Below are 13,273 nucleotides of genomic sequence, written 5' to 3'. Positions count from 1 at the left end.
ATAACTATTGAATTTTTATAAAGCCTACAGCCGGGTATTCTTCAAATTTTATGATGAATATTTGTTTAAAGAAGAAGTAGAATCTTGTAATTATATATAGTATGTGTATCTTTTGCCTAATTATCCTGTTTTACTTGTACTATACTATTTATTAATTTTGAGTTATTTTTTATACACAAACGTTTTGGACAAAGTATCAATCAACTGGTTTTTTATGAAACAGGAACACGAGTATAAGTGATTGCGTTTTATTTTTTTTATGCGAAAAGATATAGTAAAACACATCAATGTCGTAAGTTAAATTTTTCAAGATTTTTATAATTTATTTGGCTTCACTTCTTCCTGTTATTTATTTTTCATAAAGATCATAAGGTTCACCAAATAATGAATCTTTCCTGTTTTTCTTGAAGTAACAAAAAATGCTAAATATTAGCAAACTAGTCATTTAGACACCATTATAACATCAAACCTAGTTACTGAATAATTTTTACAAGTGTCCAATTCCTTTTCCCCGTTTTAATTGAAGTACTAATTATTACATTGATATGATGATATAATTTTTATATTATATACAGGGTGTTCGGCCAACCCCGGGAAAAATTTTAATGGGAGATTCTAGAAGCCAAAATAAGATGAAAATCAAGGATACTAATTTGTTGATTGAGGCTTCGTTAAATAGTTATAGAAACATTTCCGGCCACACAGTATATTTTCGGTAAAGAATTTTTTTCTCGAAAGTACGTAGGATTTCGGGGGTGTGTCTATTCACAAAAAATGATTATAATTGACCCCCACAACCGAAAATAATTTTTCCAGAACAATTTGAAATTTTTTAATTTTGTCAAAAATTTCAGCACCATCTCGAATTTTTTTCTCGAAAGTGCGTAGGATTTCGGGGGTATGTGTAATGACCAAAAATAATTGCAATTGACCCCTGAAACCGAAAATAATTTTTCCAAAACAATTTGAAATTTTTTAATTTAACTTTTTAATAATTTTTTCGAAGCCTCAATCAGGAAGTTGATATTCTTGTTTTTCGTCTTATTTTGGCCTTTAGAATCTTTCATTAAAATTTTTCCCAAGGGTGGCGGAACACCTTGTATATCATCTTCCTTATACCAGAATGATGAACGTGATAACTTTTACCTTTTGCAGTAAAGGTGTATTCTTAACTATTAAATGTCTTTTATATATTCCTAACTCTATGCCCAACTAATAAATATATGGCGATTATGGTCCAGTTTAACAACGCCAAAACTGTAAATTCTGGAATAAGAAAGAAGATACCGCGTGACAGTTATAATTTAAGTTATGATTTAATTCTCGTTGCAATCGGTAACGATAATATATCTTGATTGAACAGGTCCAAAAGGTTTTCCGGGTAAAGGTATCAGAATCAAGGGTCGTCCAGGTGATCGTGGTTTGCCAGGACCACCAGGATTTCCTGGAACCGACGGATGGCCTGGTACCCCGGGTAACAAAGGTGCAACGGGCCTGAAAGGTGACGACTGTGGTCTTTGTACAGCAGGTAGGTTCAATTGTCGAAACACGAAACGATGAATTTCTTCGAAATACGAACAGGAATAATCAAATACAGAATTTACCACGTTGCAATATTATACACAATTGTCAACATTTATCCTATATCTGAGAAGTATTCACGTTTCTAAATAATTCTCTTTCCCTGCTATAATACAACGATAATTTAATTTTAAATTAAAATATACTTCGGTGTTGAACTCGTTTTATGGATCAATTAAATAAATTTAAATTTATTTTACTTTAAATTTTATTTGTAAATAGAGGTCCAATCGATTCAGAAAATAATTTCTGTCGAATTAAAATTGTATTATAATTAAGTAAAAGGTTTATTCAAATTTTTTACTCATAAATTTGAATATAAGTAATCGAATGTAATGCATTTATATGTATATATTAAACCGAAGAAAATTATGGATAATATAAATGATTTCTTTTTCAATTTTTGAATTTCACAATCATCGTGCTGCTTTATGTTCTCGTGATATTTTCATATAAAAATCTGTAAAAAGAATATTTATCAGAACGTTACCACGTGTATATGTAACATTCAGTTGCTATAACTGATACGATACTACTCACCAGCGTTTTGTGAATGCCGCTTTGAAAATCCGTGGTCTGATGCGTTATATTACTCAATGGTCTCGCTCCATTTGTCACTGTCCAGACGGTATCACTTTACTAGCGGGACTAATGATGATGACATTTTGAGGCAAGAACGTTGGAAAGTTACAGCAATGACTTTGACTTGTTGCAGAGTTGTGGCGTTATCGAATTTGTACCCTTCAACGAGCACTATATCTTAAATGAAAATTTGAATCAAACAGAACGAATTGTCCAAAGAAAAGCACAGGGAAACAGACCTATTCTTTTATCGATGGACGTTAATTAAATATTCATAAATAATGTCAAATAGACTGCATCATTTTTTTTTTTAATTAACTTAAAAGTGTAGCTACGTAATTTCTAAACATTTAAAAATTTCAAGATTTATGAAGCTATTTGATTTTTAAAACAGTCTTCAAATGTCCCAAAGCTCCAAATTGTTGACTTCCGTTAAATATTTACAAGCAAAGCATATGTCAAATATACACCTAATTTTTCTATAATGATGTATTGTCATCTAAAATGCAGTCTACAAAATTTAAAGACTCCGAATAAATTAAAAGTGTTTGAATCTTCCAAGATTTATAGAAATCTGAGGTATTAAAAAAAGAGCAAGATGATTTTGGAATTCAAAACTTGAAAAAAAATTATTTATTTATATTATTTATCCTCCATTGTCAATGGTATTAGGTTTATTCTTTTACCACAAATATGTAATAATTGATGTCAGAAAAGAAAATATTCTATTAGCTGAATGGAGGTTCCACTGTATACAATTATATAATATATTTACTATATGTATAGTAAAAGAATTTTAGAAATAAATAGTCAAAAGTGAGTAAATAAATTTTGATTAGTTGAAACATTTCTATTTTTACTAGAGCTCAATATACTTGTAACAGAATTCTATTCTATTCTTCGAGTTGCTCGATTTTGCGAACTTTGATTGAAAATTGAGTCAAGTAAAAATGTTCGAACTTTCTATTTTTTTCCATAGAAAAGGGAGAGCACGGTGAAGACGGACGGGATGGGTATCCTGGACTGACAGGATACCATGGATTACCTGGTCCCCGTGGATATAAGGGAAGTCATGGAAAACCGGGTACTGTTGGACCAAGAGGGTTAGAAGGTGAAAGCGGAAGACCAGGAATCGCTGGAGCTCCGGGGCCTAAAGGAGAAAGAGGAAAGGAAATATATCCAGACGGATTATTGATTGGAAAGCCTGGTGATCAAGGCGACGTAGGATTCGCTGGTCCAGAAGGAGAAAGAGGAGGAAAAGGTGAATCTGGCCAGCGTGGTGACACAGGACCATCAGGACCTAAAGGTCAAAAGGTCAGAGCCTGTTACCAATAACCAGCATTATTTAAGCGTCAAAATTTTTTAAACATACAAGTTGCCCTAGTCTTTAGACTCTTAAGAGAGTAGGTTTAGACATGCAGTTTTTAGGCCATTTTTATTATTTTTTAAAAAGAAAACCATAGACTGCTTCGTATTGACATTTCGAGCATATATTTAACGATGTTTTTCATACATATACGCAGTATTATTTTCAAATCAAAATGATGAAAACTACAAATCCCCACTCTTGGTTTAAAAAACACAAATTGACTTTAACGTGACCTTTAAAAATTGAAAAGAAGACGTTCTCTTTTATATTCCTAAATTCCATTTAAAAGATTATAAAAACAATCTTGTTACATTCTTCTCTTACCTCTTATCGTTTAGTAATTATTTCTAACAACACATATTCACAACCAACCTGTATTTTGGGATTATAAAGTCAATTATTAGGAAAGGAGAAAGCATTATAAACCGAGAGGGTGTAGAAATGACCATAAACATATTATATTTCAGACGGAACAGAATCATGAATAAATAGGGAGTTAATCTTGTTTCCAAAAATTTCCAATAACAAAAAATGCTGTTTTTCTTTCAGGGTAATCATGGTGAGTCCGGATATCCGGGTCGCGATGCTTTCCCAGGTTTGGATGGTAGTCCTGGTGAAAAAGGTGATGACGTATTGGTACCAATCGAATCTCTGCATGGAGATCCCGGATATCCGGGCGTACCAGGTATGAAGGGTCTTGCAGGTGATAAAGGAATAAAAGGAGACCGCGGATTGTCCTCGAGTTATAATATAGATCTGTCAGGAGAGAAGGGATTTAAAGGAGAAATAGGTTATCCAGGTGAGAATTTCGATAAACGACGTTGTTACCTGTTCGATGAAAAAGCAAAATAAATCAAACAGTTAAAGAATGGTTTAAAATTTTAAATTTCTTTGAGTTTAAAATAAGATAATTTTGGAACAAGGATAAAAACCTTAATATAAGTATAACTCTTATAAGTAACATGCAAGTTTTTAACGTATTACATTATAGTAATTCTCACATTTTGCAATAAAATTGTTCAAACGTTTGAACAGATTGAATTTTCTCAAATTTTATAATCAAATGCTTGACTTTGGTTGAAAAAATGTATTTCGGTTTAAATACTTGAATAATACAAGTACTCGAAAAGCTCTACTGCCAGTTATGGAACTCTTAGAACATAAATGCTCGTAGGCGACGATGGAGCTCCAGGTGCCGAAGGACGATTGGGCGACGAAGGATATCCGGGACCACCAGGAATTGTTGGACCGCCCGGTATATCGCCTCCAGGCCCTACAGGATTAAAGGGTTACCCAGGAATGCCGGGAGAAGAAGGTCCACGTGGCCCAGCGGGTACACCAGGAGCACAAGGACCTACTGGTTTCCCAGTAAGTATCTAAGAAATAATTAGACTCAAAAAAAATGAACCTAGTCTATCTAATTTTATCAAACTTCTCTTGCTTTACAGGGTCGTGTAGGTAGCAAAGGTGATCGAGGTAACCCTGGTACGAATCTGACGTACGGTGATTTCGGTGATGAAGGTCCCAAGGGTGAAAAGGGAGAGATCGGTGACGCTGGTCCATCAGGCTTGCGTGGTAGACACGGAGTAGACGGTCTTAAAGGTTTCAAAGGTGGCAAAGGAGCTCCTGGTTTCGCCGGTCTACCAGGTCTTCAGGTAAAATTACTAGCGTTGGAAAGGTAAAAGATTTATAAATACTTTAAGACTTAATGTATCAAATTTATGGTACAGGGAGCTAAAGGTTCACGGGGTAACAGTGTTGGAGGTGGTAGAGGCTATCCTGGAACACCTGGTATACCCGGAATGCCTGGAAGAATTGGAGAACCTGGTCGTCAAGGTACGATATTTTTGTTTAAATGAATTCCATGCAACTAAATGTTAGGGACGTTACAAAGAATGATGATGATGACACTGTATTTGATGCATTACTGTATAACGATGCATCATTGTTTGAATTCCAACCAGGAAGAGCAACAAATAAAAATAAAACGGAAATAATACAGAGTGAACCACCTAACTAGACTGCTTGCAATTACTAGACGACTACTTCGCATCAAAGTCGAAGTCAAACAATTCGTGTGCTTCCTTTGTTAGTGAAACGATAAATGTTTGTTCAGGGCCCGACGGATCAGATGGATATACCGGAATAAAGGGCGTTAAGGGGGAAGTTGGTTTCCCTGGACGTCGAGGTGACGACGGTGATCCTGGTCCAATGGGTTACTTAGGTAGAGACGGTATGCCAGGTATGCCAGGTATGCCAGGAGAAGACGGCGACGTTGGTGAAACCGGTAACCCTGGTATGGCCGGCAGGCCTGGCTCCGATGGAATTTCGGGACTGCCAGGATCCAAAGGGGAACTAGGAAACCCTGGACCAGCTGGTATTCCAGGTTTGCAAGGTTTGCCAGGATATCCAGGTGCCACTGGAGACCGTGGTCCAGATGGTTTCGACGGAGCTCCGGGTGAAAATGCCTTCAGCGGACCACACGGTGACATAGGCGAGCCTGGTTTCACAGGAGCAGTAGGACCACCTGGACTCGCTGGTGTTGATGGTAGACCCGGTTTACCTGGTGAACGTGGTTTTGCTACCGACGGATTCGATGGTCTGGAAGGACCGAAAGGTGAACCAGGTTACCGCGGATTTGACGGTATACCCGGATCAAAGGTACGTTTCTGGAGATACTGACAATAAAGAATGTTAAGAATATTGTTCGATTCGTGATATAGCTAGAGTAGAGTTCGAAACTGGGCAATTTTTAATATTTGATTAAAGAAGAATAACTGAAATCCTTTGAGGTTGCTAATGCACATCATTATATTAATGATAAACTAGAGCTAACATTTGTAATATAAAACGAAAACTATCTGTACTATAGGGTGAAATCGGTGATATGGGACCGGATGGATTGAAAGGGGCAAGAGGAGACTGGGGCATCCGCGGAAGACCAGGATTACATGGTATTCCTGGTGAATACGGTGTTAAAGGTGAACGAGGCCTAATGGGATTGCCTGGACCCAATGGTCTCAATGGTAAACCAGGAGTGAGTGGCGATCCTGGTAAAATGGGTCTGCCAGGTAAGCTTTACAAACAAAAGCTAATTTAATACTTAAATATTAACACGCATAGTATCCCAATCTTTGTTCAGAATTGTTTAGACTCAGGAATCCTCTACATATGTATAGTACAGTTATCCTAAATACTTCTTTAAAGCTGAAAGACAGGAGTCGAATGAAACAGTAAACTTTTATAATTGAAAGTTATTTAGTAAACTTTTATATTTGAAATTATTTCTTTTATAATAATTTTGCTACGATAGTTCAATTTTAATATATCAAATGCACATTTTCTCCTTGTAAATATAAAAAATATAGAAACATACAAAGTGTCTTATATTTATGTTCAATACTGTGTGTGTTAGAGAATTTGCGTTCACTGACTGTGAATTTTTGTTAGGAATGCCCGGTGAGGAGGGTGTTCGAGGATTTCCTGGTACAATGGGTGCACCAGGACCGAAAGGTTCGATAGGTGAACCTGGCCTACCATCGTACACTGTGGCCGATGTGGGAGATTTTGGAAATCCTGGCTACGATGGCCGGAAAGGTGAAAAGGGAGAGTGGGGTGATCACGGTTTCGTAGGATTACCTGGTCGAAAGGTATACAAACTGTTAATGATACATCGTGTAATCGTATTATGATTCGATCTTAGAGAAACATTGACTGTGTAGCAATTTCTGAAACTAATCTTGTAACGACACGTGTTTCGTAAAAACGATTGCGTTGCATTAACTTCATGAAAACCATAATTTTCAAATTTACGAAGACGCCTAAATGGATGTGTCGTTAAGGAATTTTTTTATTATTAATCTGTGACAAGATTACACGTTATGTTTTCATATCTTTATTTGATATTTTTTGATCATGAATAATCATTAAATTAGCATAACGAGATGAAAACATCTAAACGTAAATAACGTTAATATTGTATTTAATATTCTAACGAAAGTTTTAAAATTGTTTATGCATAAATGTTTTTCGTAAACATTCTGTTATCAAAAGAATATTAGTAAAGACTTATAGTAGATTTGCTTCTGTCTCGTTAAATCCTTAAATAATCAGGTTATTGTTTATTCATTTCGTTACATACACACGGTAGTAAAATATTTTTATTGCTATGCGTATTATTTAAAGAAACCATTTTTATTTTAGGGCGAAGCAGGTGACATAGGATACACAGGGCCTGATGGATTTCCAGGCATGCCAGGTCTTCCTGGTATTCCTGGTAATGAAGGACCTCCTGGACGTCCAGGTAACAATCAAACGTTTTATAAATAGCACATTCAAATATATGCAAACAAATAAGATAAATAACCATTAAATTTTGTTATTAATTTTAATTTAAATGCCATTTAACTTTTGTAACATTTTGCTTTTGATATTCGAAATCCAAAACTTGTTACAGCGAACCCTGGATTATCTGACTCGAGGTTTTTAAAATATTAATGAAGTCATTACGTTGCTCCTATTCACGTTTCTCGTAAAAGTCGAGCGAACGTTCAATAATCCATACATTATATAACGTTATTACGATATATTACGTACACAAAACAGATTAATATCTTAAAACGGTCCTTTCCATAAGCACTACTCGTTGATCTATAGCACTTTGAAATTCCACTGGTTTTCCTCATCGACAATTAGACTTTTCGCCGCCATCTTGAATAAGTCCAAAAGCAAGGTGTAGCCAGAGCTGTTTCTAACATCGATGTAATACTGACTATTATGTGTCAATATAATATTTTAGGATTATCTGGTGAATTCGCCGAACGAGGTGACAAAGGAGTAGACGGATTCGATGGAATACCTGGTGTACCAGGAGATGCAGGAGCAAAGGGAGCTCCCGGAGATTATGGATACGATGGTCCCAAAGGAAACAGAGGAGACGTTGGTGACAGCTTCCATGGACCAAAAGGATTTCCAGGAGATGATGGTCAGTACTCCCCACTCGTAATAAATTCTGATCACGTTTGATTACATATCAGTAAATGTTAATACGAATTGTCTCTCAAACCCGCTTTTAAGGTTGCGGTCTTAGTATTTCAGCAGCTTGACAAGAATTAAGGCTACTATGTTGTGGAATCTCTGGTAGAAAGTCATTTTAAGTTTTTTTTTTCGTAAGAAACTAAGAAGTAAAAGTGAAAATTATTTACTTTGAAAAATTTTCCTTCGCTATATAATTCAAATTTTGCACATTCGTTGCAGTATAGTATTTGCAAATTACTAACAAATATATTACTTTAATTACTGAGGATATTAGAGGTTTGTACAATATAAGAAGAATCTTGACATAATATCGAATGGGTGTGTTGGTAGAACCCTTAAACTTTTTGTTGGGATTGTATTTGGCTCATTCTAAACAATTCTAAACAACTCATTATTATTTCAACACATTTATTTTTATTTTAACAATGAACGTACATAGGTATTTCTACCTACACGTGTTTCCACACAACGCCATTACATACTACACGGGCGCTCTACTCCGGTATTCCCCCTCATATCGCCGTTCCAGCGCTACCAACTCCAATCAGTAAAAATAACTAGACACTTTTTGCCCCTTGCCTTGTAGGTATATCACACTGAACAAAGAATACTGACGTACATTTGTATATCTGCGCGAGATTGTTTTTTTTTTCACATACAGTAATAAAGTTATTTCTTTTTGTGAATGTGGGAATAAACTTCATATTCATTGTACGTATATCTTGTCACTCAGGTCCAAAAGGTTTCGTCGGTTACCCTGGAACTCCAGGAATGGAAGGATTGCCAGGTCTCCCTGGATCACCTGGACTAAAGGGATACAGAGGAGAACACGGAAGACATGGAATCAGTATAAAAGGAGAACCAGGAGATCAAGGACGGCCTGGACCCGACGGCAGGCCAGGACGAAAAGGCGACAGAGGTGATTCGGGCCTTTCTGGATTCGACGGACTACCTGGACCAAAAGGAGAACGTGGTGATGAGGGCGAGACTGGTCTATCTGGAGTACTTGGACCTTCAGGCCCACAAGTTAGTAGTCTCATATTACATAAATTTTGTTTTATCTTCTAAAGAAGAAATTATTTATAAGGTCATAATTAATTAATACTCTTGAGTCGAATCGCTGAATCTGAAAGCTAATAAAACTTTCTCAGTCATCTTTGTAATTGCATATCATTGCAACATCTTTATTTAGACATGAATTTGATACAATTCTCTAAAATTCTACTCCATTAACAGGGAGAAAAAGGAAATCGTGGTATAAATCACTTCTCAGCTTTCCCAAGAAAAGGAATACCCGGTGACATAGGATTCGAAGGACTGCCAGGTATAAAGACGAATAATTCTGAAAGATGCGGAAGATTTGGTGTAAAAATTACTTTAAACAACCGTTTATGTAGGTTACTTTGGAGAGAGGGGAATGATTGGCGATCCAGGAGAAGATGGAATACCTGGAAGGACAGGTGAACAAGGAATGATTGGTTTGCCAGGAACTGCCGGACCTGATGGCAAAGAAGGTCCTCCCGGTTTTTCTGGTGCTCCCGGTTCCGTTGGACGTCCAGGATCCGTAGGTAAAGAATTGATTATTAACTATCAAAGAACATGCTAATAAATGTTAGTTGATTTGATATTGAAATAATGAAAATATAGCGAACACCTGAGACTAAAATTACAAAAAGAACTAAAGAATATTAATACAAAAGGGAACTATTGTAAACTTCCTTTTTGATCATGAAAGCAAATTAAAGGCTTTTCATTTATTAACTGAACACGATTAACCCTTTGACTATGGTCGATTTTGACGCAAAAACTTTTTCTTGCCTTCTGCAACTGACTGACTGACCGCCTGTAGACGCTTTTAGTAGCCAAAGGGTTAAATTTCTATAAAAATGATTGCAACCCCTTTGCAACCCCTTAGAAAACTCTTTGTGCTCTATGAAATTATTCCCCAACTACTTTCTATTTGAACGTAAGGCTTATAGAGTGTCTATTTTTAATATAAAGCGATTAGAAAATATAAAATTGTCAATGATGAATTTGCAGGATACCCCGGATTACCAGGAGCCCCGGCACCACCAGCGCCAGCTCCAAAAAGCAGAGGCTTCATCTTCGCTCGGCACTCGCAATCCGAAATGATACCTCTGTGTCCGAAAGACACGATCAAACTCTGGGACGGTTTCTCATTGTTGCATATAATGGGTAACGGGCATCCTTACGGGCAAGATCTTGGTAAGTTAGGCGACGATAGCGATTATACAAAACGTCCCATGCAACTGGGAATATCTACAGGGTGTCCCGTAACTAGTGTAAGAACCGGAAATGGGGGGTAGCTGAAACGATTACTGAACAACAATTTCCTTTGCAAAAATGTCGGATGGGGAAAACACTGACCAATCACGGCGCACGCTTACCGCGCGCTCAGGGCCGTCAGAACTCGGAGAGCCCACGCGTCGGGTAGGTAGCAAGATGTGCATTGAAAATACGTCGAGGAACGAATACAAATAATTAAAAATATTACCACTGCAACTGTTACCTAATTCGTTAATTACTTCGTAATTAGTACGTAAATTACTAAATCGAATTTATTAATTATTTGTATTCGCTGTTTTCCAGGAAAAAGGAATAAAATCTCGGAAGTTTTAGGAAATTAACCCTTCGCACCCGAGTGACGCTTCTGGCCAGAGTGTTTTAAAATTAAAATAAGAATTATTTTCAGAAAATTAAAATAAATACGGTAAGAACCATTTGTAAACGTTTGTTATTAAAAACTGTGCTGAAAAAGTAGACTGGATTTCTGCATGCCGAAACATTCCTCGAATGCAAAGGGTTAATAGAGAAATAATTGAAATTCGATTTACCTGCTGTGCTGACAATAGGACCCAGGCAGGTAATAATTAAAAAACGAAGCCCCATCCGACATTTTTGCAAAGGAAATTGTTGTTCAGTAATCGTCTCAGCTACTCTCCATTTCCGGTTCTTACACTAGTTACGGGACACCCTATATATCTCTAAAACGGTTAGAGGGTACATCTGGAAAATGCAACTTCATTCTTTTTTTAAATGGAACTCTATAGTTTTGCACTATTCGACGCATTTATTTTTAAATCCTACAAAAAAATATTTAAATACTTATACAGTGTGCTCGGTCACCTCTTATTTTGGCCTCCAGAATCTCCCATTAAAATTTTTCCCAGGGGTTGCCGAATACCCTGTATAATAATTCAAGAGTTATACCACTTCAAAATGTACTAAACTATCTTGGTGTATTTTACAGATGTCATGGAATATTCACACTATAAAAAATATTTCAACGATCTGCAGTCTAAATGTTCTAATGTTAAATGATGTTCTATAATATCTTTGATGAAATTGATTGCTATACGAATAGTGCTATAGAGATAAGAATGCTGTTATAGTGCCTAAACGTTTGATACGATGTCTTCCTTTAGGTGCCGCTGGTAGCTGCGTTACTAGGTTCTCCACTATGCCCTTCATGTTCTGTAACTTCAACAACGTCTGCGATTACGCGAATCGTAACGACTACAGTTACTGGTTGAGCACGACGGAACCCATGCCTATGTCGATGACGCCCATACCAGCACCGGAAGTCGGCAGATACATCTCCAGATGTTCCGTTTGTGAATTCCCAACGCGAGCCATCGCGGTTCACAGCCAGTCCATGTCTATACCGGAGTGTCCGAGTGGTTGGGAGGAACTTTGGATCGGGTACAGTTTCCTCATGGTGAGTAAAATTATTAACACATGGCAGCAGAAAGTGACCTTGTTGAGAATAAGCGTTGCATGCATGTATTTTTAATGGAAATTTGTATCCATTGGTGCAGTCCCCTCCCTTGCTAAGATCAGTACTACCTGAGGAGGGCACTCGTTTATTGCACTCCCTGAGTGTCTCATTCTTTTTTTCCGAGCCTCAAAATCAGCAGAAAACCGTGAAGCTAAGAATAGCATTTTCGTTTTGTAAAACTACGTTAACTAAATACATACTTAGGTCGAAACTCTGTTGTATTTATTTAGCAGATAAATATTCAACAGACCTAAGTCGAACCCTCGATTGATTAACTTTCATTGTGCCGATGTTAAAATTAATTTTTCATATTACTATATAATTTAAATTAATTTTTGTAACATACAGGGTTCCGCATTTTTCCGTACACACTTCAGCAGTGTGTTCTACAAGTCAAACTAAGACTAAAATGTTGTATAACAAAAAATCTATAAATGCTTTGTTAATCTTATTTTTACTTGTAGAACACACTGCTGAAGTGTGTACGGAAAAATGCGGAACACCCTGTATATATATATTAAAATTACCATAAAAAGGTCGAAAATGAATTTGTAGATCTAATTTAAGGACAGAGAAGTTGAAATCTCACAACTTGATACAGTTTTCGCATTATAGTGTACTATTACTAAATACGTTAGCCAGCGAGTCGTATTGAAATTTTGAAGTTCCAGATATACTTAAGATTCAATTATAGCGGCGCAAAGGATGATCCAGTTACAATCAATAAACTAAATCAGGGTCGGGAATCTCTGTTCCATATTTCTCCTGTCCGAATTCCGAACGACCCAATCCATCAATACCTTTGGCAAACTAGAATCGTGTTAAATATAATTAAATTTGTTGAACTTCAAACATGCCATTACGAACAATTTCCACGAAACTTGAGTTCCTGGACCGCTTTATTA

General features: G+C 36.5%; 1 protein-coding gene across 1 annotated transcript in view; it reads left to right on the top strand.

Moving 5' to 3' along the window:
- The window catches only part of LOC122400415 (collagen alpha-5(IV) chain), a 101,952-nt gene that overhangs the window by 85,783 nt on the left and 2,896 nt on the right, over positions 1 to 13,273 (top strand). The window contains exons 11-26 of the mRNA XM_043401870.1: positions 1,364 to 1,528; positions 3,143 to 3,477; positions 4,082 to 4,331; positions 4,707 to 4,900; positions 4,981 to 5,187; positions 5,263 to 5,368; positions 5,649 to 6,193; positions 6,405 to 6,603; positions 6,983 to 7,182; positions 7,736 to 7,835; positions 8,331 to 8,516; positions 9,303 to 9,595; positions 9,806 to 9,893; positions 9,967 to 10,137; positions 10,610 to 10,795; positions 12,016 to 12,308. Coding sequence (XP_043257805.1) covers positions 1,364 to 1,528; positions 3,143 to 3,477; positions 4,082 to 4,331; positions 4,707 to 4,900; positions 4,981 to 5,187; positions 5,263 to 5,368; positions 5,649 to 6,193; positions 6,405 to 6,603; positions 6,983 to 7,182; positions 7,736 to 7,835; positions 8,331 to 8,516; positions 9,303 to 9,595; positions 9,806 to 9,893; positions 9,967 to 10,137; positions 10,610 to 10,795; positions 12,016 to 12,308 — 3,518 coding nt within the window. The remainder of the gene's footprint in view (positions 1 to 1,363; positions 1,529 to 3,142; positions 3,478 to 4,081; positions 4,332 to 4,706; positions 4,901 to 4,980; positions 5,188 to 5,262; positions 5,369 to 5,648; positions 6,194 to 6,404; positions 6,604 to 6,982; positions 7,183 to 7,735; positions 7,836 to 8,330; positions 8,517 to 9,302; positions 9,596 to 9,805; positions 9,894 to 9,966; positions 10,138 to 10,609; positions 10,796 to 12,015; positions 12,309 to 13,273) is intronic.

Source organism: Colletes gigas, unplaced genomic scaffold, assembly GCF_013123115.1.
Source record: "Colletes gigas isolate AHSC1104 unplaced genomic scaffold, ASM1312311v1 Colletes_gigas_Sc00018, whole genome shotgun sequence".
NCBI classification, from domain to species: domain Eukaryota; kingdom Metazoa; phylum Arthropoda; class Insecta; order Hymenoptera; family Colletidae; genus Colletes; species Colletes gigas.
Note: the sequence above shows the minus strand (reverse complement) of the source record. Positions and strands in the feature narration are given on the sequence as shown.